Source organism: Megachile rotundata, chromosome 3 (assembly GCF_050947335.1).
Source record: "Megachile rotundata isolate GNS110a chromosome 3, iyMegRotu1, whole genome shotgun sequence".
Taxonomy (NCBI): domain Eukaryota; kingdom Metazoa; phylum Arthropoda; class Insecta; order Hymenoptera; family Megachilidae; genus Megachile; species Megachile rotundata.
In genome coordinates, this window is record NC_134985.1 from 17800296 (window position 1) to 17827243 (window position 26948).

The 26948-nt window shown below is 36.0% G+C and overlaps 1 protein-coding gene and 2 long non-coding RNA genes across 22 annotated transcripts in view; 2 read left to right on the plus strand and 1 right to left on the minus strand.

Moving 5' to 3' along the window:
* Positions 1 to 26948, minus strand: part of Mctp (multiple C2 domain and transmembrane region protein) — a 34357-nt gene that overhangs the window by 5882 nt on the left and 1527 nt on the right. Inside the window, exons 4-18 of one of the 12 annotated variants that reach the window (XM_076529390.1) lie at positions 26735 to 26862; positions 26077 to 26328; positions 21260 to 21589; positions 21156 to 21179; positions 16809 to 17204; positions 13729 to 14004; positions 12737 to 12879; positions 12329 to 12520; positions 4300 to 4448; positions 3718 to 4123; positions 3271 to 3413; positions 2847 to 3206; positions 1949 to 2078; positions 1217 to 1381; positions 97 to 422 (exon numbers count right to left, since the gene is read on the minus strand). In XM_076529390.1, coding sequence (XP_076385505.1) covers positions 97 to 422; positions 1217 to 1381; positions 1949 to 2078; positions 2847 to 3206; positions 3271 to 3413; positions 3718 to 4123; positions 4300 to 4448; positions 12329 to 12520; positions 12737 to 12879; positions 13729 to 14004; positions 16809 to 17204; positions 21156 to 21179; positions 21260 to 21317 — 2768 coding nt within the window. In that variant the 5' untranslated portion in view covers positions 21318 to 21589; positions 26077 to 26328; positions 26735 to 26862. Of the gene's footprint in view, positions 1 to 96; positions 423 to 1215; positions 1482 to 1947; positions 2079 to 2846; positions 3207 to 3270; positions 3414 to 3717; positions 4124 to 4299; positions 4449 to 4660; positions 6137 to 6210; positions 6523 to 6616; positions 6756 to 12328; positions 12521 to 12736; positions 12880 to 13728; positions 14005 to 16808; positions 17205 to 21155; positions 21180 to 21259; positions 21590 to 24372; positions 24520 to 26076; positions 26329 to 26734; positions 26863 to 26948 lie in introns of those variants that run through there. The other 11 variants (XM_076529393.1, XM_076529392.1, XM_076529391.1 and 8 more) reach the window with 11 other exon arrangements.
* LOC143264056 (uncharacterized) lies at positions 7041 to 14661 on the plus strand. Of its 9 annotated transcripts, none has more exons than XR_013037476.1 (6): positions 7041 to 7147; positions 7331 to 7910; positions 8898 to 9132; positions 9282 to 9351; positions 9875 to 10110; positions 13698 to 14661. It is a non-coding gene; the product is annotated as an uncharacterized LOC143264056 (long non-coding RNA). The 9 variants fall into 9 exon arrangements; XR_013037473.1 differs by lacking the exon at positions 13698 to 14661 and adding an exon at positions 10483 to 12207; XR_013037470.1 differs by lacking the exon at positions 9875 to 10110.
* On the plus strand, positions 26324 to 26903 carry LOC143264059 (uncharacterized). The gene is made up of 2 exons (XR_013037483.1): positions 26324 to 26420; positions 26547 to 26903. It is a non-coding gene; the product is annotated as an uncharacterized LOC143264059 (long non-coding RNA).

Consider the following 26948-nt stretch of genomic DNA (forward strand, 5'->3'; position numbering starts at 1 on the left):
ATATCATCCTACCACTAAGAGTAAGTAAGTCTACCTACTAAGTTCTACCACTAAGAGTTAATAGTGGAGGATATAATTTATGTGAAAGTCATGAACCTGTAATTAATAAGTTCTTCGTCATCGGGCACCCTAGATATGAGATCAAGAACCTCGTTGTTTGGAACCGAGTGAGGCCTGATGATCTTCCTGGAGAATTTATTGACGCCCCACGCCAAGATCAGGTATCTAAGAGGGATGAAGTAGAGGACCGCGGCTCCAAGGATCGTTAGAATCATTGCTAGGTAACTGAGATAAGGGACAGTGAAATTGAAGAGATTCTTCACCCTCTCACAGAGACTGGCTATGTAACCCATTGAATTCTGAACCATCTGAGTTACTTCTTGAATCGTTTGCAGTCTTTCCTTCAGACTCTTCTTTTCTTCCTGAAAGAAGGATACACTTTAGTTAAACTACAGTTGCATTATCAGGTTGTTACATATTAAATTATGATACATATCAAGTATGAAGACTTGATGACATAAAAATATCTCAAAATAGCAGTTGTAATATATAAATTCAAAGCTGTTAATATTATTAAATATTTGACAACATTAATACAAAATAGATTAATATAAGTCTTAATACAAATTGACAAAGTCATAGTTTAATACTATTTTAATCATTTATATTCCACGACGATAATGGTCTTTTGATTAAGTGTGTACATAGTCATTGGTCAGACAGTGAAATGATACTTCATAAGTTTATGTTTCTTTTATGTCACCAAATCACGTCAAGCATTTGTTTTATATAATAAAATACTTCGCATGTAAGAGCACAATAATAACTCGAGGTATTAGAAATTGAGATACCGCTCCAGAATAAGACACTGAACGTCGTATAACGAAGGTTAATTTTTAATACCATGACCTCGATTCAATTACGGTATCAACTTGCAGTCGAATAGGTCGAAGGGTATAATCGAGGTAAACGACGAAAATACATCGGTCTCGACATGTGTTCAAATCTAATATTCATTGGAAGAAACCATTCGTCTTCTGAAGCTTAATAATAGATACATGGATTATTTCCAAAAACAAGAGATCGAGAACAATTATGGGACTTCAAGGAATGGAAACCTTTGAGTAAATCTTGAATTTTGCATAGCAATGGATTTCTTTCCCTTGTCTAGTTATATTAGATTTAGAACACAGTTGATTCTTTAATAAACACTAACTTTATCTTTATCATCTTCATCGTCGTCATCATCCCCGGGAGTAGTTGCTCCATCGTCAATCTCGTCATAGTAATGAGAGCTGGTGTGATGCGATAGGGGCGTTCCGGTTATCACCGAGACCTGTCCGGAAATCCATTGATTGAGTCCACTTCCGTCTCCGTAAAGCTGGCAGGTAGCAAGGAACATGCAGCAATGCAGGTAAAGGTCGTCAAGCATTTGTTATTTAAAAGTGTTAGGCGTATGTGTGCTCGAGGGTATTCAGCTTCTATTATTCATAAGCAAGCTCCATAATTAATAAAAGTAATAAATATGATAATATTAGATGGAAGAACATTATGTTAGGGGATTAAGAGTGAAATAAATAGCAATATTGCTATCAAGTGACCCATGTAGTATAAAAATTGTTGGTTAAAAACTATCAATATTAAAAGGATCTAATAATAAATCAAGTATTGATTTCATCTTCTAAACTTGATATATTCTACTTGGTCTATACTCATGCTAGTGACGCACCTCTTTAATTACTATCTAGCCTGGGGCGACACTATCTACTAGCACTAACAAGATTTACTTTAACAAGTGTGCACTAACTTACTGAAAAGTATGTTATAATCTTTATAGTGCAATTAATCAAAGATGAGATCAAGAAGAGATAATTTAAATGTGAATACCAGGGTACCCTAAGAATGCAAAAAATGTTTAAATAGTGAAATTATTAATCTGTGTACGTACCAGGTAATACTTTAACAGAATTAGTAACGCTGCTCCAGGAAACATGTAAGGCTCAAAGTAGTAACAGCCCAAAATAAAAATAACCAGTGCAATGATGCTCCTCATTTTGCTCTCCCACTCCCAGCAGCTCCTAAATTCAAACCAGAGTAAAAATCAATTATAATTACTCTAAATTCTAAAGAGTCATATTAACTTGCAAAAATTTTATAATTTCTACTGGACTATGAAGTTATGTAACTTACAAACAGAACATCATTTTTTTAGCTAACAGTCATAGGATTAATTCACGTATAATTACAGTAATGATCATAAACACAGTATTCCAAGAAACGCAATTCAATCATTATTAATCATCTCCTTGACGTCCGTAGCGTGTCACAAATAGTATTCAATGTGTGATCAAATGTATACACGTAATTTATATAACAATGTCGAGATAATATATTGCTTCAATTTTCCCTTAAATATCGTAAACGTGTTTACACGTCCAATGTATCAAATATGTGGCAGACATGTTAACACGATCATTCAATTGAATATTATGACCTTTATGATGAGGTACTTAATCCTTTGACTGGAGTGGAGAATATACACGGTGTCTAAGAAGAATGTACATCATGAGGACTGTTAGAACATAATAGAAAACTGACAAATATTTTACCCCCTTGAAATTTGGAACTTTCTTATTTCTTCTTTGCTCTGGAAGTGTGAAGTTTATAGAAATTTGGGAAATTTTCTGTTCCAAGTTTTTGTATTTTGTAAGTTTTCAAATTCTCGAATTTCTAAATTACTAAGTTCATGGATTTTAAATTTTTCTATTCCCAAATTTCCAAATCTTTACATTTACGAACTGTCGTATTTTCTAAATTTTTAAATTCTCAAATTCCAAATTACATACTGCACGTATTTTCCAATGTCGATGACGATAACAATGATCGCTTTCAGCCTGAGGACGTTACGTACAAAAACTTGTCTCTTGAACTTTATCTCCGGCTCCATGTACTTTTTCTCTTTGGGATTGAGCGTTTGTACGCAGGCTCTGACCACGTTCCAGACCACGTTCATCTCCAAGAGTATCTGAGGGGAATTACCCTTTGCCCGACCTCGTAACTTTTTGTCTTTCAACGCGTACCATCGTTTCTCGCCGTTTCTTATCTTTAATAAGGGTATAGCAACCTTGCCAAGAAATTCTACTTTGTGATCCCTGTCCTCGTCGTACACGGTCACCTCTAGCACCGAATTAATATCCTTCACGTTGCTGAAAAGCAATAATTATAGTATTCTAATCCTCAAGTATTCTGAAACAATTTATAAGCACTTACAACGTGAAGATCTTCTGCCAATTTGGAGCAAGTGTTTTGTATTCCGTTTGAGTTTGCAATCTGGCGTTCACTAATTCCAGGACACAGAAAGGATCACTTTTCCCTCCAAGATCTGCGGCTGCCAGACCCTGAGCTCTGAATACCTGTTTCAAAAATTATTATTTCAGAAACTTTTATGAAAATATTGATTTGAGACATTAAAATTATAAACAGAAATTTTAGTACAGAATCAGAATTTTCACGATGTGACATTTATGATGTAGATTCTGACAATTCACAATGCATCACATAATACTATTATACCTAACATTATCTTGTCTGACAATCTTTCAAACTTCCAAGTTAAGTATAACGATATTAAGTGCAGCACCGTTAAGCGTGAAATTAAAAATGATGCAGTCTCCGATTAAATATAATACAATACAGAGAATTAAAAACAACAGACACCTTAACTGTTAGGTGACCAACATCTCTTAGCCTCTGCAACGTGTTCATAATCGAATATCTCTGAAACAATTGTTCTCTTTCGCGCGGCGTTTCCTCATGAGCAGCTAGGTCGCTAATAGTCTCGCTAGCAGTGGTACCACTAATGGTTAACAGGAGAAAAATGTTCCCAGAACCATCCTCGAGGTCTCGCCAAAGGCGATGAGTAGTTTCTCGTTCGAGGGTCGCCAAATCGATCACCGTCCTCCCCATTAAGTCGTCCTGATGGCTTTTATCACGATCCCACACCGTTACCTCCAGCTCCTGGCCTAAATAGGGATCCTCGTATAAATGAAGATCGAATTGCTCCAGCCAAACTGGATTCAGGGTCTTGTGCACCACTTTCGACTTGTACTTCTCTGTACCTAGTCTGAAAATTACATTAATCAAGTTTCAGTGGTGGATTATTGTTTGAGTGTTGGATTATTATTTCTATACAATTTCACATGTGTAGAATTTTTTATTGCATCTTTTAACTACTGAGTCAAATTAAATTGTTAATTGTTCCTGGTGATTTTTATGAATAAGTTATGTGGATTTTCGTACCGAAATTTGACATAGGGATCCGAGAGTCCATCTATATCCATCGGTAACAGGTTTTTCGCTTCGACGAGAACAATTGTCACCACGGAGCTCCATATTTGTGACTTCAAGCGTCTATTTACGTCCGCCAATCGATTGGTCCGTTGGAAGTACTGCAATAGAAAAATTACGACCCATGAAACGGGATACGAGTCCACAACAATGACAGTAATTCTCAACCGTCCTAAATAACATGTACAATTCACTCTCACACTTTTTGAATATAAATATTACACTATGTATTATCATACAAGTTATATACCTAACCATATATATACATATAACAGACTACGACTTCTCAATTTTTATTTTAAACACACTGTACCCTATGAATGTCCTCCATTTTCTCCTTAACGTTATCCTTAAACTTGTCAAACAGGTCATGATGTTTCACATCCTTCTCCAAAGCGACCTCCACCTTCTCTTCCTCATTTTTCAACTCAGATTTCTTCAATTTCTCGCATTTCTTCTGTTCCAATCTGCTCGCTTCGTCTTCGCGCTCCGGTGCAGATTTGAATTCAAAATTCTCGTCTCCCCTCTTTAATTTTCTTTCCTCGAGCTTAACATCAGTATCCTGATGTATTCCAGAGTGCTTGCAACGCTCAACGATCCAGTTCTCAATAGGCAGCAACCACAAACGGTTCTCCAGATTACCTTCAATGATCTTCTCCATGTGATCCTCGAGGATCCTCTCCACGGAGCCCATCTTCCTCTCCAGCGACGATCTCAGCGAGTCCATCGTTCTTTTCTCTTTGACTTTAACCGGTTTCTCGATGGACAAACTGTCTATTCTCGTCCTGTAAGATTTTTCGCGAGCATTGTCCATCTTTGCTCGCAGGTTCTCCAGCGAGCTCCATCTTCTCGACGATGGGTCTCGGATCTCCTCGAGTCTCTCCTTCCCTAGTTTGCTCTTCTCCTCGTCTGAAAGGTCCACGAAGAAGATGCTCTCAGGGACGTTTAAACGACTTGAACTGTCTTTGTCCTTCTCTTCATCAACGGTTTTGAGAGTGTCTTCTTCGGGTTTCTTCTCGATTGAATCGCTCGATAAAAACTCGCGAAGCTTGTGTTCTTTGAATTTAGATCTGGCTTTTCGAGAACTCTGAACTTCCTCTGTGTAATTATTCTTGTCTGCAGGTTCTTCGAGGTCGATCGAAGGTCTACGATCCTCCGGTCGATCTGGTCGCATGCTTCTGATGGCTTTACGAAAAATGGCGTCCACCTCCGCTGTTATCTCATCGAACGACCGATTCTTTGGAATATCGTCCTCCGTTTTGTGTTTGAACCTCTCTCGATTCTGATCCCAGAACCTCTTCCACTTATTCTCGTGACTTTCTTCGGACGTTTTGGTCGACTTTGATGATTTCGACGAGTGAGTGTCCGAGTCTGTTGAGGTCTCCTCTGAAACGACGCTACTGGTTCGAGTCATCAGACACTCTTCATCTAACGCTTTAATGTTTACTTCCGTTGGTACCTCTATCGTGGGTTCATGGTTCTTAGACGCAGACTTTTGGTGTCTCTGTGGTCTGATCGGTTCAGATTCGCTTTTCTTCATGGTGCAAAATAAAAACGTGAGTAGAGTAAGGTCTGAAATTCCAGGATGCACGGCCGGCGTTTACATCGACCTCCTTACGTAACTGTTAAGTGTTCTCTTCCGGTATTTGCACGCTACCATCTGCTCGTAACTAATTGGTACGCCTTTTTGCAACTTCGTGGATTCCTTTGCATCTGTTGCTATTGTTGGGACACAGTTCATCGTCGATTTCTTCAGAAAACGTGCAGGAAATTTTCAAATCTGGTTGAACTTTAATTTATTCAATTAGTTGATTGATTGGTTAAATAATAGATTGGTTGGTTATTATTAAATAATAGACTTACTATTATTTTAATATTATAATTTTGATAATAGTCTCACTATTACTTTAATATTATTTTAGTCTTCCTATTTTAACAATAGTCTCACTATTATCTTCTTATAATCTTCTTTTAGTAAATTTTTCTGACAAATATATTAATACATTCTTTCTTCTGTTTTTATATTAACACTGATAAAAATATTCCTGTGATTTAAACATGTTTTTATACAAAAACATTGAATCATCCAAACAGCATAAATAGTTGGCACATCAATTTTTTGAACTCTGTAGCTAACACATCCATGAATCAGTAACTACTGGTGAAATAAAATATCTGGAAACGAAAATAAAAGATTTGAAAACAAAAAATAAACCACAATAAAATTGAATATATCTCACATACTGAATATTCTAAAAATGAAACATACAAAAGTGTTTATTTTTCACTGTAGAGTGCATCATTCAAACTGCACATTATTAAAAAACCTTCAAATTCAAAGATTAACAAATTCTTCCAGCAAATTCTTCCAACAAATTCTACATCAATATTTGTTTAATATGAAACAAGTTTTCTCTGCAGTATGAAGAATGTTTCCCTTAATAATTCCAATCCTCTTAAGGTTCCGCCGTGTTCAATGTGCTTTCCAATAAATCCTTGCACATTAATCAAAACATGGAACATATTTATATTTTCAATAGTGTTATGGTAAAAAATTTACAGGAAAGTCTCTCACGTTTTTCCTCTATATTTATTACTCTTGCACTCTTCTTTCCTTGTATCTTTTTACGTTTTCTATATTTTTGTTTGTTTTTCTGATGGCTGCTTTTGTTTCACGAAATCTTGCAAGTAACGTTTATCACCGGCTTCTTTCGAAGTTATTTATAAAGCGACATCGATAAAGAATACATTCACAATGTTTTCCAACTTTTCCTCTTACAATGTTCTTGTACCTATATAAGTAAGTTTTACAATCAACAAAATTACTAAAAACATTTTCCATAATTATAACTTTTGTTGTTTTAAAATGTAGCAATTGTGCAACATCATGCAACTTTTCATTGAATACATTTTCCAATAAAAAAGACATATACTTTTCTTCTTGGAACTACTATTGAAACTTCTATTTTAAAATTAAAAACAGATGCAGTAAAAGATCCACAACGTTCACAAATTTGAAGAGAAGCGTCACAAAGATGACCACCTAACAATTCATTGACTGTTTACGATCGAAATGTCACTGTCGATTTGCACCCAAGAGTACCGATCGAAGAAGCAGCCAAGATTGGTAGATCGCGTGACAAGGTCCACTGAATGTTTCACCTCACGGAAAATCGTTCCCTCGTTTCGTGGTAACGATAATTCAGAACGAAATCAAAGAGCCACTGTGCGTCGAAACGCGTCGGGAATTGGCTGTTGGCACGCGGCCGAAACGCAAAAGAAATCGCAGCGGCTTTTCGAGACCACTTAGCATTTGTGAGTCATCGTAACGTCTGCGTCCACGTGTGCACGTGGTTCTTCAGTCTGCTCGTTTTGCTCTGTTTCACTTTTTACCTGCCGCTTCCTACTCTGTTCTACAGGGTGCTTCGCAAAAAAGAATGTGCAAGACAGTTTAAATGCTCCAGTGAATGTAACCGATGCTCTAATTAGATGATACCGAGTGAGTGTCAGAGATAGTGGTCTTGGAATGTGAAGATACAAGTCTTTAATGAACGAGAAATCGAGTAAGTATTTTGGAGGAAGTAGTTGAAGAGCAATTGGTTATGAAGCCATGGAAGACACTTGTGTGAATGTGGTATGTGGGACTGTGTATTTTTAGATTTTGATGTATGCAGATAGCTATATTGCTAGATTCTAATGTCTCTATATCTTCAAATCTCTATTAACTCACATCTCTATATGTACAGATCCCTATGTATCTATATCTCAATTTATCCACATCCTTATGTCTTTGGATTTTTATTTAGCCATTCTCTATATCTACATATCCTTACTTGCTCAGATCTCTACCTGTCCAGATCCTTATTAGCCCAGAATTCTATTTGCTCACATCCCTATTAGTCAAGATCTCTAATTGTCCAAATCCCTATTGAATCTAATCTCTAATCATTCAGATCCCTATGTGCCTAGATCTCTACTTATCTAACTCCCTATCAAGTTAAATCTCTATTCATCCAGATCCCTATGTGCCTAGGTCTCTATTCATCCACATCCCTATATCTCTGGATTTTTATTCAGACAGATCTCTATATCTCCAGATCCTTACTTGCTCAGATCTCTACCTGTCCAGATCCTTATTAGACCAGATTTCTATTTGCTCAGATCCTTATTAGTCCAGATCTATGTGACCAGATCCCTACTCACATCCTTTTCCAGATTTCTATTCACACAGATCCCTAACATCTCCACATCCTTATAATCCTATACCGCTACATCCCAAAACCTCTACATCTCAAAACCTCCACATCTCTAACATCAAGCTAATATTCATTCCTCTAAACAATTTTCTCAATTTCAAATTAAAAAAACTCTTACATCACTCATCTCCCTATCTCTATACTATTTCTCATCTCAAAACCTCCATAACGCTACAAAAATCCTCGAGATAAACTTTGAACATACATGACGTTACAGAATGCTACAGGAAACTATTAACGCTACAGTAAAAACGTTACAGAAAAACGATGATAAAGGTCGAACACTTCTTGCAGAATTATCGTCTCAGCGATAGAAACGCGAAGAAAAGAAGAATTACGATTGAACGCGTGCAGTCGACGTTTTGTGGTCGCGACAATAAAAACACGCGAGGAACTTGAACGATAAGACACTTGGAAAACCGCAAAGAGCGTACTGGCACGACGGTCGGTTTGTAACTGCTTAACTGGTACGCTGTACAATTCAATTCGACGAGGAAGCTTCCCCTACCATCTGCGTTCGTGATAGAAGGTAAATATTACGATATCGCGTATGGAAGTTTAATGTGTGGGCAAATCAGTCTACATTGGCGTAGACGGAGCTGTGGATGTCTGTCCTCTTTTTCCTCTTGGTTCTTGAATGTGTAACGTTTGACCACTTGTTCTCTGACTTATTGTTAGTGTTTTGTGTGCTGGAAAAGAAGAGGAAGAGGATTAGAATAGTGGAGGAATAAGTATGGAGATAGGATATGTGAGTTACCTGAGATATGTAGATCCTGCTTTAGAAATATTGAACCTCTTTAGAATAGTTTCACAGAACATTGTTATTCTTTACGTTTGTAGCATTTGTAAGCAGCGTTACATAACACTTTACAAAGCTTTTCGATTTCGTACATCTACAAACCGGTTCTGTGTCAATGTCGAGTTGCTATACTTTCTACTGATAAATGTTCAACAAGGAAAATAAAATTCCTGTCAGTAATGTACATTATTACACTTGCAATTACCAGCATTTCTTAAATATAATTTACCTATGCTTTCCAATGTCTCTTCTAATCTTTGAAACTTCTATAAATTTGTACATCTACATAATCCTTATAATTCCTATAATTACAACAATCCTTACAATTCTTTGATTACTAAAGCACAGATTTTGAATACAATTGAAACAAATATTTCTAATTCCCCTAACAATGGAATACCATTATTCCTACAATGAAATATTCTTGAATAAGGTATTCGAAGAACATCTTTGTTTTAAACGTCATCCACAGGGAGCGGTCCTCTCAGCTTTTCACTGTCAATATTGATCATGACGCAAGAGTGACACATAGAAAGCAGCTCAGGTAGATCGTAATCACAGAATCGTTGGTGTTTGCAGAAACCAGAAGATAACGATGATGTACGATCCGCGAGGATTATGGTGCACTGGTTTGCATTATGCCACCTCGTGTCGGCAGAAATTAGACAGGCTTACGCACTGGAACGTTTTCGAGCACAATAGAACATAGTAAGCGTGATGGAGACAATTATGGACAATAAGCCTGGGCTTACAATCGGGATTTTAACTTCTTAACGATGGGCTATTTGAAAGACTTGTCGCTGACGACTGAGGAACGTCGTCCTTTAATAAAATATCTCTACTACAATTTTATTTTAGCTATCAAACAATCTTTGTAATTATTGAATTTTACTTCTTTCAATTCTTCTTAGTCTTTTTATTTCTCTGGACGCTTCATCTTCTTTAGTTTTGTTCTTTTTGTTAGTTTGTCTTAATTTTTCTAACTTGCACACCTTTCTCAGTTTTCTTCAGTTTTTACTTTATTTCATTTTCATGGTTTTCTTCAATTTTCTAAAATGTTTACTTTTCTTTATTTTACAGGTACTATCTCAATTTATGTGATTTTTGTTAATTTGTCACATATTATACAATTAAGATTCATTAATCTTAGTTACAATTTTGCAATAGTACAAAAAACCACAAATATACTTTGAAGTATCAACAGCAAAATTATCAGAAAACATTGTTTGAGTCAGCCTAATGTATCCCTTATCATACAATCTCTTCCGATAACGTTATCTCCAATGCACTGTTGTAACATAAAAAATCAGTGACTCAAACTATTTAACCACACTATCCAAAAATTTCATAACGACCATTAAAATACCATTTAAAAATTCCTCATAAAATTAAGAGAGAACATTCAAAGGTTAATGGAAGTTAAACCACGAATATGACAGAAAACATATCAAACAGCATTCCAAAGTAAATATTTGTATTTTCTATATACAAATTCCGATCGACTTCCGTCGGCAGCAAGACGGCAAACATTGATCGAGTAGAACTTTTTAGCTATCTTTTCGATCGCATACACGCGTACAGTCCAGTCGGGAACTATTCAATAGAGAAAGTTGGGAACCTTCGAAGTTCTGAGGATCTTTTCAACACCAATGATATGACGGAATCAATATTGCACGAAGTTTGTTCGTGGTCCTATTGTAACCCAGTTTCCACGGTCCTCGAGCGACGTACGTCCCGTGTATCAATTATTAAAAGAGCGAGTAAGTTTATCTCGTAAGAGAACGTATAATTGAACATCGGATATTAAACTTGTGAAGCTGTTATGTTCTTGAGAATACTTAAAAGTGAAGATTACAAGTTTGTCATGGTACAAGATTTTCAATTGCATTAACCTTTTAAAAGAACCCTCCTATCCACTCCTATTCGCTCCAAAAATGACAGCAGAAATTTGTTGACAAGCTCTGCATTAAACACTCGGTTCAAAGTAATCCAATTGCAACATGTAGAGTTCACATTCGATGGACTTATCGTTTTTCGATACTACATTGCATGGCTGATATCCTTTCTGTAGAACGTCGAATCGTTCAAAATGTTTCATACGTGGCTCGCAAATGTCCGCGGTAAAAAATTAAAAGAATCGCCTTTGATGCGCCAGTCGACCAACAAATCACATTTTGGACGAGCAATTGATTTTCTATAGTTGCTTATCGGGCCTCGAACGATCGGCCACACTTTATTATCGACAGATTATACGTTCGTTTGCATGCCACCCGTGTAATAAGTTTAAATTCAGTTCGCGACCCGTGCGAGCGAGATAATGTTAGGTACAAGCGGCATAACAACCGGTACCCCTATCTACACGCCGGTATGCAAATCTCTTGATAATAGCTTCGATTAAGGATGCAGAATTCGCGGTTGTTTAACCCTGATAACGTCACGTAATTTTCGTGGTACGTAATCGTTCGTTCACCTCTACTTTCCAATTAGACCTTGTCCTTTTTTCAATTTTAGAAGAAACAGGACCATAATGTGATTAAGTCAATCATTTTCATTCTTAAAGTATAAGCAAATGCATCCACTCAGATTCTGATCTTAAAATATAAACAAATGCATCCACTCAGATTCTGATCTTAAAGTATAAACAAATGCATCCACTCAGATTCTGATCTTAAAGTATAAACAAATGCATCCACTCAGATTCTGATCTTAAAGTATAAACAAATGCATCCACTCAGATTCTGATCTTAAAGTATAAACAAATGCAACTCAGACTCTGATCAAAGGTTCTGTCACCATGGAAATTATTTTCAGAACCGTCACACTTCAGTCACTCATTTTTCCACTCACCTATGTACAAAAACGGAAAGGAATAAAATAAACATCAAAAACATATATAGAAAAAATATATAAAGTATATAGAAAATACCTGTTCCTTCTCCTGTTGATTCTTGGGCCACAGAGTCACGGACAAATAAATCTCTCCAAGGTGTTGCTTCGGTCTAGCGTGATCCTTCAGCTCCAACGTAATATCCTGCGCCTGGCCAAGTTCGATCTGAGTCAAATCCAACTGCGCCTCCCCCATGAAGTCATCCTGCAGACCCCAGTCGTAGTCGAAGACCTGTCGAAACGACGAAGGTCTTTTGCTAATCGAAAGAAAGAGCAACAAACAGCTGATGAAATTAGTAAGATTTTTTATGCGAAGACGTTCTGGAACAAACGCATAAAAGGTCCTGATTCTTTTACCTCCGTTCTCATAATATACTAATTTACAATTGTTTACAATTTCTTCACGATGGAGAGTAAAAAATGGATCCAATAATTTGGGAGAATTTACCTTGAACGTGAGTGGCTGGAAAGGATCCTCTATAGGCAGGGTCACGCTTTCGTCCCAGACGGGATTTAGGTCACGATGAACTGTTCGCGACTTGTGCAACAATCGACCCGCAGATTTCACTTTCACGTATGGATCACTTGCGCCTGGAACGCATAATTGATACACTTTATTTCGATCTCCCATTGGGAGTGTTTGATTTCTTCTTCAACGCATGAAGGGTACTACAGTAATCGGACTGTGTGTAATTTATGCCCTTTAGCCTTTACGACCTACATTTCTAATATTCCTTTTCTCTTTAATACATGTTGGAGATTAATCACGAGGTTGGACAAAGACTTTAAGTCTCCATCTGGTGTTAAATAAAATATGCCAATTAAACTGATAACACAAGCATACATATTTGTAATACCTTTAAGTATGATAAATAAAATATGTCAATCAAACTGATAGCACAAGCATACATATTTGTAATACCTTTAAGTATGATAAATAAAATATGTCAATCAAACTGATAGCACAAGCATACATTTTTATAATATTTAAGTGTGTTAAATAAAATATGCCAATTAAACTGATATGTCACAAGCATACATATTTATAATGCCTTTAAATATGTTTAATTTCATAACATATTTCATTAAGTATGTTTAACATATTTAAGTATGTTGATCATATTTCATAAGTACTTTGATGATTCTTCACCATACAATTGTTCATTGTACAATGATATTTCATGTCATTAAATCAAGTAACATTTTCTGTCCAATATAACCTAACAGCAAATCTTTTGAGTATATTCCAAAGACAATAAATATGAAGTTTTACTACTATCTCTAAAGAAGTATGTTAAAATACAAGCAATATTATGAGAAACAATTATGTAAGATTCTATGTAGAGTAATTTTCATTTTCAATTTGTGATAACTTGGCGAGCAATTCATGACTTTGTTCTTGAAAGCAGATTGCAGTGGAAGAAAGCATCTTCGTCTCACCGCATCTATCCATAGCAACGAGATTCGCCCCTCTTCTGATGTGCAAACGAAGCTGGAAAAAAGCATGCTGTCTCAATGCCAACTCTCGTCTCCGCGCCGCTTCCTCCTGAAGAAACGCGTTATCATCCTGGTTCATAGAACCTCGAGCCTCCTCGTGCGAGTCCCTGGACGCCTGGAAGCTCAAGGATCCTTTGGAATGAGTATCGCTGCATTTTCCAGGACTATCTTCCGATCTGGTCACGACATTCTGCCTTCCTCCTCGCACCAACGGTGACTCTATTCACAGAAAAATGTAACGGTCTATTATGTACCAGAATAGATGTCCTATAAGTCGCTCGAGTACCAAATGGATATTCCATATATTGAAGGGAACAGATATAGCTATGTGATGGTAAATCGTAAAGGGAAGTTAGGAGATAACGGTGATTAATGTAATTTACAGATAAGGCAATGCAAGTTTATACTGCTTGAGGCTATAGAATGATTCATTTGACTAACTGTATTTGAATTAACCCTCCATAATTTAGATTCAAAATGTATTTGAATTAACCCTCCATAATTTAGATTTTGGTAGCAAAAATGATAAGGTATCTTGTTATGAGACTTTAAGGCATATTTCTTTCATTACTTTGTAACTCTAGAACTCGATATCCTACTTCCAAATTGTGATGAAGTTATAAACTTCAGAGTAAGTTATGAGTTGTAATATTAATCATACTATCTGATACTATGTCTTCAATACTTTGCTATACATATTTTAAAGCAATACTTTGTTATAATATTCTAATACTATAATATTATAATGTTATAATACTATAATGTTATAATATTCTATGTTCTAATTACATTCTAATCCACTACAACGTATTACGCTTCATCACAACTACAATAAAATTATGCTGGACATGTCTGACCACATGCGGTTCAATACTACTAATACGATCACGATTTCCTCTCACGTCAGGATCAAATCACACACGTACGTGTACTACAAATGTATTATCATTCTACATATCCCTGTCTAATCACGCGTCATTCCTTTCGACTGATCTACTGGCTATATTCCACTGATCCAGCAACATGTCCCATTTTCTTGATCTGATCGCACTTATTCTACTGACCTGGCTATAAACAACCCTACGAGCGAATCCATGTCTGACCTCATATTAACCCATTCTACCCATCTAACCGTCTGACTTATTGTACTCGTTTGACCCTGTTCTGGTGGCTGTTCGAAAAGCTTCTGCATCCATTCTGACAACTAATTAACTCTTTGAAACATGGTGATAAGTATTCCTATATTTCAAGTAAATATAGAAGTGTACAGTGAAGATTGCTACTAGGTGTTTGAAATGTTCAAATGAAACAGTGTTTCATGCTCTTTGCATTGTTTCATACTTCTCAATTATTTTAGCAGTTTGAAATAAATTTTCAAACAAAATCTCTGCTTCAAAGAGTTTACAATATATTAACAAAATACTTGCTTCAAAGAGTTTACAATATATTAACAAAATACTTGCTTCAAAGAGTTTACAATATATTAACAAAATACTTGCTTCAAAGAGTTTACAATATAATTACAATATATTAACAAAATCTCTGCTTCAAAGAGTTAGCACAATGAGTCTAACTTTCCTCAAGGTATCTTCCAATGATTAAAAAATAGAACCAGATAATTTTCAAACGAAGCTAACAGTTCAAATTTGCCAAACACCACGAACCCCGTGCAAACATAGACGATAATAATTAGATCTGATTATAGTTACACACGAAAGCTTTCAAGTTAATCGATGCAAGTATGATCACAATGAACGGGCGTTGCATCAGCGTTTGAGATCAATCGATATAATGAAACATGAACCGGCCTAACTAGTATCGATCCCCCACGTTAAACGCGACCTCGTGTTTCACGCATACAATTTTTCCGTTTTAAACGACGCGAAAGAAAAGACTCCCCTACTGCGCAACAAATTTCGAAGTTAACGTCCATTAAGCCTCATTACTGTTCCGCTCGACGATGACTCTTATGAAAACGATCCCTGGGCTCGCAGTGCACCTTCTTCGGTTTCTCCGGCTAGAATACACAACTAATTGGAATTTGATTTGCACGCTCGAAAGAGAAATACAACTCGGTTGAAGGGAAGGAAGTAGCGGACTGTATCTTATCGAACGATCAGACAGACTGTAATGGACTCATCGGAAACCGACCTTAACAACTTTGATGACCACGGACGCGTGACTTTACAGAACATTTTATACGTTATCTGTAATCGTGAATTGATGTTCACAAGTTCACTCTATGACATGTATTATGTTACAACTTCAACACATAATTGCTTTTTACATTTTTTGTAAGTTCTGAAGTACCTTCTTGTAAGAATGAAATGACTTATAAGTATGTGATCATCAAGGTTTTAAAGATGTGTTAACTGATGTTTCCATTTTTAATTATGTTATGAAGATTCATAAGATAGACTTGTGCAAGTCTATCACATTCATGAGGAACAGTTAACTCATTATAAAAATACATACTAAGTACTTGGTGAATAGTTCTCAATGACTATAGTCTTCCATAATTATAAGATCTATGTTTCACACAAAACTTTGTTATAACCCTGCTATTACTATTACCCTAACAAGTTAATAAATCAAATACAATTTAAACAAATCATGTACCTAGCCTCTCTGAGAACATTTACACATATGTACACATTTAGTGTATTTTTAAATTAATCACTCAAAGATCACATATGTATATTACAATTGTTCTTGCACATTATACATTCCTTCAAGTATAATTATATAATTAAAGGATGACATTATAGATTCCTTTAAGTATAATTATATAATTAAAGGATGACTTTATAAATTCCTTTAAGTATAATCATATAATTCTTTCAAGTATAAGTCATTCATTTTTCTGAAGTATAAGAAAGTCATCCATGAAGAGTTTAAATTAAATATAACTGCTTCTTTAGTGACATCCATTTCTTTCTAAAGTATAAGACTCCATGAAGAGTTTAAATAAGCTGTTCCTCCAGCGACAGACTCACACCAGTCCATTAACAATGAAGCAATACCTGGATGATTAAGACAATGCCTAGCCGGGCTTTGAGTGGCAGAGGAACTCTTGCTATGTTCAGAGGAATAGTCGGCAGCGTAGTCAGATTCGACGCCCGCAGTTCTGAAAGCTGCATCCTGAGAGAGCAGATTCCCGGCATCCTTCGATTTCTTTCTTTCCTTGCTTCTGCTACGTGCCCAGCGACTCTTCAAGGTGGCGAAGAAGGTGTGCGTCCGCTGAGCCACCGAGGTGGCGTGACGATGATGCCGATGATGATGAACGACGCTGGATTCGCCTTGTTCACCGCGTCGTGACGGTGAACCGCTGTCGTTGTTCCTGAGCTCCGTGGCGCTTTTCGAGAGCTGACGGCTCCCGTTCAAGTTCAGTCTGGATCTCTCCTCCACGCGGCTGTTATCTGTAATCCCATTACAACGAGAACATGAATTTATATCCACTGACACTTTCTGCATATCTGAATTTTCTGGTTTGGGGATTTGAAGACTTGAGAAGCTTTAGGGGTTTAAGGATTTGGGGGTGTAGTTTGGAAAGTTGAAGTTAGGAGGTTTAAAGATTTAAGAAATTAAGAACTGAAGAGTTCAGAAATTTGAGTAGGAATTGAGAGTTGGAACTTCAAGGTTTAACTGCGAATTTGAAGACTTGGTACTCTGAGGATTTGATAACATAATATAGCAATTTCCTAATTTTCTAATATGGTAAATTCCTAACTTTACAATTTGCTAACCTGATCTTCCAAAATATAAACCAACCTAAAACCAACTAAGATCCTATTTCCCCTCTCACATACCCAGAGACATTCACAACCAAAAAAGCTTACGTAGCACCTATCTGCACACATCGGAGTTTCTGTTACCCCCTGCATAGGTTCAGAATATCTAGGATTACTATATTGATCCCAGATGATCCGGAAACGTTCGTGTGAGAGAAAGTTTCATGGAAAGTAGGACATATGACAAAGCTGTTACCCATATATCCGGAGACATTGTATATAACATAATATACACACTTAGGAAATAGTTATGAAAATGTAGGTTTCAAATCCGTCTTACAGAAATCGACGTAGACAAAGACCCGAAAGGATCGTTTTAAAGCAAGTGTAATATTGTATCAAAGAAACAATCTCAAATGGTCTCTTGTTAACGATACGTGCCAACTCCGCGCATTATTCCCGTTCAAAAAAGCTCGTCAACGTTTGCATTGTTCGACAACATCAATTTTCGGTGAAAGAAAAAAAAGTTCAACGCCGACAACAATCGTGAAGATAACAATGCTATTATAAAATACCACATTTGTTCTCTGGCATGTTAACTGGGTCATTTTTCAAACGTAAAAATGTTATCTCTCCCTTTTGCGTGCGTAATAAAAAATAAATGACAATGAATTCCTGTATCTGTTTCGTGACCCGTGCTTGTAACATTTATTATCCACGTATTTCCTTTGTAATCGTGCATGCTATCTGATTAAAACTTGATTACAAGTTTTTCTGTTTCATTTTCCTGAGTAATTTCTTTCTGATGATTTTCTGTCCAATTAATATTTGTTCTAAGAGCTTGATTAAAACTTGATTACAAGTTTTTCTGTTTCATTTTCCTGAGTAATTTCTGCCAATCTGATGATTTTATTTCTAATTAATATTTCTTATTGTTCTAAGAGCAATAACTAATTTCTTTGTTACCAGAAACTTGAGCATCCGTTCTCTGAAACAGAATAATTAATCCAATTGATTACTGCAGTATTGATTTTCGATAAATTATTTTTAAATATCGGAGTATTTTAATCTCGGCTGTACGGACGCTCGATGAAAGCGTCTAATATTATAAATTGTTATGTTCTGTGTCTGATTAACTCTGAAAAGGATCGAAACGTTAGTGGGTTCGGCGTTATTAGATTTCAGTCAGATTATCCGGAAATGTCCTTAATACATCGATTCACAGTGGAAAATGAATGTGTCACGCGATCCTGCCGCAGGAGGATATTACTGAGATCTAATTGATACAGATAATTGGAATTGGTCCCCCTCGTATGGAACTCACGTACTATTTTTTGGCATTCGTAGTGGTAGACCTATGACAACTTTAGTGTCTCATAAGTCTTCTGGACTCTAGGGATTTATTTCTGAAACATTTTATAATTAATATTAAGTATTTGTTATATTATTTAACTATTTACTTGTTATATTATTTTACTGTTTATTTGTTATATTATTTGACTATTTATTTTTTATATTACCCAATTCATTAAGTTCTGCTTCTCAAAAATTCAAGTTTCATAGCATTGTTAAGATCACTGAAATATTTCAAGATATAAATTATAATTGCCATAGCTTGATAACAGTGACAATAAATAACTTTCTCAACATTAACATGATAGAAATATTTGCACCTTATTAACATGTTTGACAGGTCCCACATATACCTATAGCAAAAGTTCTATAATTGGCTAATTGTGTTTATTCGCTGTAGGTGTACCGCATAATAGGACACAATCTGAGCACCAGCTTCCATGTAAAATAACGTGGTTTAAGTTGTCCTTTTATTGCTAGTAATTACGCGCCTTTGTGAACAAGATTGCGGTGACCTGATTGTGGGAATTAAAGGCTCAGTTGGTTTTTCTCCTGCCCTTAGAAATTGATTGCATACCCAACGATATTATTGGATGCACGCTGGATCTGATAACACGTCTGTTCAATCTTGGCGCCATTCAAAGTTACAAGTATTTGTATACAACCTTGATCACTTGTAGAATACTTTCTTATTTTGTTGGTCAAAGTTTGGAAGTTTGAGAATGTTAATTTCTAAACTGACATTGGACAATTAAACCTAATGCGTGGCAGTACAATTGGTGACGTCGGCTTTTGACGCTGTAACAGTCCCCATGAATCTCTGTAGGCAACAATGACACGCCTCTGATATGCATGAAACCCCGTATACAAATGAGAATATAGCAACAAGTTAATTAGTAGAATTAATTATACTGAAGACGTCTACAGTAGCGGACAAATTTCTCAAGTGTCGGTAGAAATGGAAGGGTCGTCCTCCTTGCAAGAATATTTAACTCGACTAATTAAAATACAGATCGCCATCTTCTAATGACAGAATCGATAGCAATGACAAAGTGAACAAGACAGAACTTCATTCCTTCCAGTTTCGATTAATCTCCACACCAGTTCCAAATGTCATCCGTTTCCAGTACAACGCTGGTTCTATCAACCGAAATTTCATCCTCGCTCAACTCCCGACAATGAAGATCGTTAACTAGAATCAGCCACGATGAATCCATGAAACGCAGTATCAGATTCGAGGATCCTCTGGAATAAATTCTCTCTTGGTTTTCCCTGCAAACGCCCTCCAATTCAGTCTAATCTACGGCGGAACAAATTAACCGCGATCAGAATCGGTGAATTTCGTACGACTTCTTCAATTCGTACGATAATTAGTAAACTGACTTCGCGGTTTACGTAATCCTATAAAAGCAGATTGAATGGCAATCATCGTCAATGTAAGATCATTGAGCTTCGTTGACCGGGTCGACACGAATCCAGATTTTATCTAATGGCGTTAAGTGATTCAACGAGGAAACGCCGAGGAAACGAGAAGCACGTGCTCGCTCGGGATGGGGTAAATTTGACACGGATACTCCATAGATCCTATCGAGCCTTTCAACTCGCTCTACATAGGGTGTCTCGTTGTGAAACGTTAGCACTTTGTGTGTACGCTTCGTTCGAAGTAAATAGATTTTATCAAATATGATAAACTTCTACCTACTTTTATCCAGAAAATCTTTTAACTTTTTAAGAGTAGTAGGTTCAGAAACATTCTGATGGTATATTAAGATAACCCTTAGGGTTAAGTTGTTGATAATGAATTATACCTTGTTAATTGAAAGTTAGGAATGTAAACTTTGCAAGAGGTTTAGTCAGCCAACCATCAATTAGCAATTTCTGTATAATACATCATTTTCTTAGATATGCTAATGACTACAACATAATGAGGTTTTGAGCAACAACTGAAAATTCTTTTCCATTTTCACTTTCTGAACTTCAGACTACTCTTGCAAATATTATTCAAATATAAAAGTCTTTATGAAGACATCTAGAAGTTCTCTTCTAATGTTAGTCAACGATGCCTTAAGATCTACCTCAAGTATTAACTTTCCTCATCTCTTCTAATGTTAGTAAGATGCCTTAAGATCTACCTCAAGTATTAACTTTCCTCATCTCTTCTAATGTTAGTAAGATGCCTTAAGATCTACCTCAAGTATTAACTTTCCTCATCTCTTCTAATGATAGTCAATGATGACTTAAGATCTACCTCAAGTATTAACTTTCCTCTTCATAATCTTTACACACCTTTCCCTTTTCCATCGTGTAATCCTTAAAAGTATCGAAATCCGTACAGATCGTAAGTCGAGTAATACAAAGGAAAAGTGTATTCTTGTGGGGAGTACACTCACCCACTGTTATCTGTTCACTGTCCTCCGACCCAGCGAGTAGCTCGACGCTCTTGCTCATCTTATCCACCGAATACGCGGTTTGTTTTTCGAAGCTCCAGCTCGCGAGCCTTTAATCTCTTCTTGAAGTGCGCCAGTCTGCCGCATGCCGATAGCATGATTTCGTCGGGAGATCAACGAACTTAAGGACCATCGACCAGCGGTCGCGTATCCCGAATTCCTTGGGGATTCCACCCGCGGATCCTTCACCCGAACATCCTTGCGTCAAGCGTCAACGTTTCGTCAGCTGGTCCATGCTGCTGCGTGTTTCGTGATTCGAGGCGATGCGATAAGCTGTTATGATACAGATGAAATTATTATGAGAATGCGATACGATTTTTTTTATTAATATGTGGCTGTGTAGTGAATGTGTTCTTTATGTACTTTTTATAGACATTCATTTATAGACATTCATTTGTAGACATTCATTTATAGACATTCATTTATAGACATTCATTTATAGACATTCATTTATAGACATTCATTTATAGACATTCATTTATAGACATTTATATATTATATATTCATAAATATACTTGCTAGTCAATGTACATGTTCTAAGGTATATTTGAATACAATTTAAGTATACTAGCTGGTCAATGTACATGTTCTAAGGTATATTTGAATACAATTTAAGTATACTAGCTGGTCAATGTACATGTTCTAAGATATATTTGAATACAATTTGAGTATACTAGCTGGTTAATGTATGTACATGTTCTACAGTATATTTGAATACAAATAATCTGAGTATACTTGCTGGTCAATGTATGTATATGTTCTAAGATATATTTTAATACAAATAATTTGAGTACACTAGCTGGTCAATGTATGTACATGTTTCAAGATATATTTGAATACAAATAATTTGAATGTACTTGCTGGTCAATGTATGTATATGTTCTGAAGTATATTTGAATATAATTTGAGTAACAAAGTATACATACACTAGTACATATACATACAGTAATGCATTATACATACAATGTAAGTATAAATATGTTAATTGAAGCAATTATGATTGTGATCAATGAAAATTTGCACTTCTACTGATATAAACATACACCTCCTTTAATAAAACTATGTATAAATAACAGCCTATTAGATCACAGTGTTATTTCATTTCCATTTTCATTTTTAAAATACATGTACAGAAATTCAACTTCTGATATTCAAATCTTGTTAATCTACTTAAGAAATGATTTGATAATCTGCTTAGAAATTTATGCAGTGACTAGTACAAGTATATTTACTGAACTTAATACGTTCAACATGTACATTCTGCTAATTAGATACATATTGATTACAGTTATAAAAGAAAGAAAGTTTATAAAAAGTCTCGTAGTTGGCGGGAGAGTGCATTGTAAGAATGGTAGCATGTAGGTGAGTCATTGATTCGATGATGCAGTGTGCATAACATGTACGAGCTTAGGAAGATATAGTAACGTAACGTGTGTTGACAGTGTAACCCCTAATGCTAATGTACCCTAGTGACATGCAGGTATAGTGCAGTATATTAACTGCAAACCCTTTGAAACAGAGAATGGATATCTTGTTTTAAACTACATAATTTAATAACACATTCTTGTATAAATATGTGATGCAACTAAAATATGTGATCTTGCAATGTATTCTTCAGTTTTATGTTATATATTATAATTTATTAACAAACATTAATTTGAGAATGAAATGAAATTCTTTCGTATACAATAGACTCTTCCAAGCGGCAATATAACGAGAATCTACTGTAATTCTATTAATATTCCGCTGCACACAAATCGCTATCACATAAAGATCGAAGGTAAAGCTATTTTTAGAAAAACATTGACTTGACACTTGACATTAGATTTTCGATTCTATATAAAAATAAATTACTGTGAAAGAGAAAGTGAAGGCTAAAATAAAGAGACAGTTCCATAACGAGATAAGGTAATGAAAACTGATGAGACCCCGAAGCTAAACAACTGTTTCTTAATTGAAATTTCAATGCATCGATTGGTGAACCGTTCGTGCTAAAAAGTTCTGTGGAAATTGAACTTCCTCCGCGAAATGAATCACGAGAGAATAAATGCGTTTCACGACTTCAATCAAAGGTAATTTTAGTTTTAAAACACGTATATGTAATTGTGAAATATTTAGAAAAATCAATAACTGTGCAACTAAGTTCTAATTTGTGTTACAAAATTAATAAGTTGACATTTTGTGTTGTTTTAATAAAAAATTATAACACCAGTGCAATTGACAATGCACCTAATTTTTCATAGGGAACAAAATTTATCTTCAAACAGGCAGAACTTTTAAATTTATTCAGACAGCATTACTATGATAGAAGACAGAAGTTGTGACAGGAATACGAGCCAATAAATAAATAACAAAGATATTACCAAGGTCTAAAAGTAGTTCATGTTCAAAATTGAACTGAAACACTTAATTTTATCGCCATTTACACACAAGTGTTGCAAATTGCAATTTCTAATTGGTAGGCTGATTCAACGGGAGTTCTTATGTGATTAATTGGTCAATTAAAGTTAATAGAACGTTCTAGATGACTTTTAAGCCGTAACTAGATTCTTGGAAGTTTCCAAGAAGTTACCACAATAAAACAAGTGTTGTATCTATTCTATGATCATGCTCTATACATATTTCTAATCAATAACTACGTTCTTTTCGCTGAATCTCTTACTACAATGTATATGAATCTAAACAAATATTTCCTTCTAATGTCTGATGAAACATCGTCGCACTAAGTGCCTCTCAAAAAATCTGCGATTAAATGATCAAAGGGTCCCTGGCCTAGATCCAAACACGACACTGAATTTCCTAACAAAATAATTTTCTGAAACCCTCCTGACCCGAGCAGTTTGGTTTTTGCTTTGATAAGTACATTTCAGATACGAGGAGATGCGCAGCAAAAGGGAAACAAGATAAAAACATCATTAATTCCAATCGGTGAATTTCAAGGGGTTCCTCGACTGATACAATCCTTTCATCGCGTTCCTCGTTTAGATGGAAAAGGGACCTCGCGAAAGCCCACACAAAAGAATAAATAATGCGACTCGATAAACATTTCTAGTTACCCGGCGAGCAAAGGCAGAGCGCGTTTATTAAAACACCCGTCATCGACGATCCACTCAATTCCGAGATTAATTCATTTCTAGGCTGCTGGAAAGCGCCGGTAAAACGATGCGTATCGAGTAATCATTCGATGGACGTTCATTAAATCATCCTTGGGTGAAACTATTACTCTGATGCAATCAATGAATGCTTCCGACTTGTCTTTCCGTTTTTCGTTGATTTCGGTTATTGATTTGCAAGCTAAAAGAAAGAGAGGAAAAGTTTACTATTTACACAGAAACAGATATGGATGAATAGAGACAAAATGGATACTGTACTGCAATATCTATGACAGTACAATGTATGTACTTCAATATCAATCATTGTACCTATGTTATAATTTGTTATTTATGTAGGTACCTGTCAGGTACCTGGCTCAACACGTTGGTATGTATAGTATTACCCAGCTACATTGGTATCTACCCACATTGACTACCTATATTGATATCTATTTACATTGGTATCTACACTGGCACCTGTCTACATTGCCACCTACTTCCAGTCACAAAGAAAGTGCTTAAATGTTCAATTCCTATTTGCATACAACTCTGAAATCCTGTTCATTCCCTCAGGTTGTCTACGCAAAACGCGAGAAAGTAATTTGTACCCTTATACACTGTAAGTCATTTTAAATCTCGGCACAAGTTGTGTACGCGATCTATACTATTCTACTTATTTTGCTATTCATCATACAAACTGTCACGGAACACGAAACTATGCAGAAACGAACGAATTACAATCGTGATTGTTGTTTGAATAATAAAAATATAATACAAACAATTAAATTATTCAACACATCAGTTTAAAAACGTTGGAATCAAGTGAATGAAAGATCGATATAAAGTTTGTAAAAGTACGGAAGCGCTCGGTATCTGCTTTAACAAAATATGCCAATGACGCGATAAAAGGTAATTATATCAATCGCGTTTCCTGTTCGTTTCATTACATCCTGAAACGACATTCGCGTCCGTTCCGTAATCTTCTTCCCGTCGATCTAACTTCCGTAAAGAAACGTCCCACTGTTCCTTTATCAAATAAACACGGTTCTTAATGAGATTCCCTACACAATACCGGGAGTCTTAAAGCCTCGACCGAATTTCCTCCCGACTTTCTCGATCGATCGAAGAACTTTTCCGACAGAAGTCAAATACAATCTGATCACTCAACAAACGTCATAGAGAGTCTTGTCTCTATGTACAAATTTTTCCTGTCATGTGCCGTTCTACACGAGCAACGTCCGCTAACGTAATTTGTTTTGACTGAGAAACACAGCGCGTACGTCTAAGATTGCACTTTGACCTTTGCAGCAACGAAAATCTTTCAACCTCGTGTATTATCTCTGATCTTAATCCCCAAATAATAACTCGTGTCTGAAAATGTTGTAACGTGTACCATCGATTGTGTCAGAAAAACAACACTGTCTATGGTGTACATACTAGCATGCAATAAAATCAACAACACTAATAATCTCTTTGCGTGTAACATGGTGTCGCGTGTGATACCAATTAATTTTACAATAATCGATTCCGAATAAAGTTTACCCAACATGACTTAGATGATAGGTTATGTTTATTACACATAAACTTGAAGATAATTTTTATTGTTAATTTAAATGTTGGTCATGTCACCGGCGACACTGTGTTACAGTTAAACGAGAAAGACATTACCTTACGACCGCATCGAAGAACTACACTTCGAGCACACCACGATACGTCAAACAATGCGGCAACACTCGAGTAAGCAATTGTTAAAGTCGCGTGAAATTGTAGCAAACCGACAAAAAAGGCCTCAACAATAAACGCCACGGTTAACCAACTTCACGCGTGCACGTCCGAGAGGCCACTGACAGAATTCGCGATTCCCCATCTTGCTTGGATACTCCTTCCCCCACTACTGAGTGGGACTCTGGAAGTGGAACCCTGAAACAAGGATGCAATATATGAAAGGGATCAAGAGGGAAAGAGAGAAAAAGAGGCTCTATCGACCCAACCGAACCACCGTCGAGCGAAAGGTGGAGATACAGTAGTAGCGATGGGTCTAACAAATCCGTGTACACTACCCTGGCATGGGGATGCTTTTTAATGGTCAATCGCTTCGATTAGCTTGACATATACTACTGATCGTATTTTTATTCTAGTTGCAGTACGAGGAAAAGTTTTCAACGTTCTTCATAAGTGCCCTATGCATTGATTACTATAAGTAAAATGCGAACTATTGACATTCTGGAATATCAATGCATTCTTTAGATGCTCGAATATAGTTCCAATGATACGTTAAACTGGGCATGTTCAAGTGGAGCTCGGGAGCCACAATCGGTTAACATACCTACTTTCTCACCGAAGTGAGATGTAGGGGAAATATCCCCACCATCTAATAGTTGACTTTGCTGATTTTCACTTGACTCTAGCCTCTAGACGTTGGACCAATCTTTGATCATTCCATGTATCAAATTTCTGAAATATGTATAAAGTATCAAGTTGGATAAATTTTCATATCTTAAATTTTTTAATTTTCAAATTCCTAAATCTCTAAGTCAACA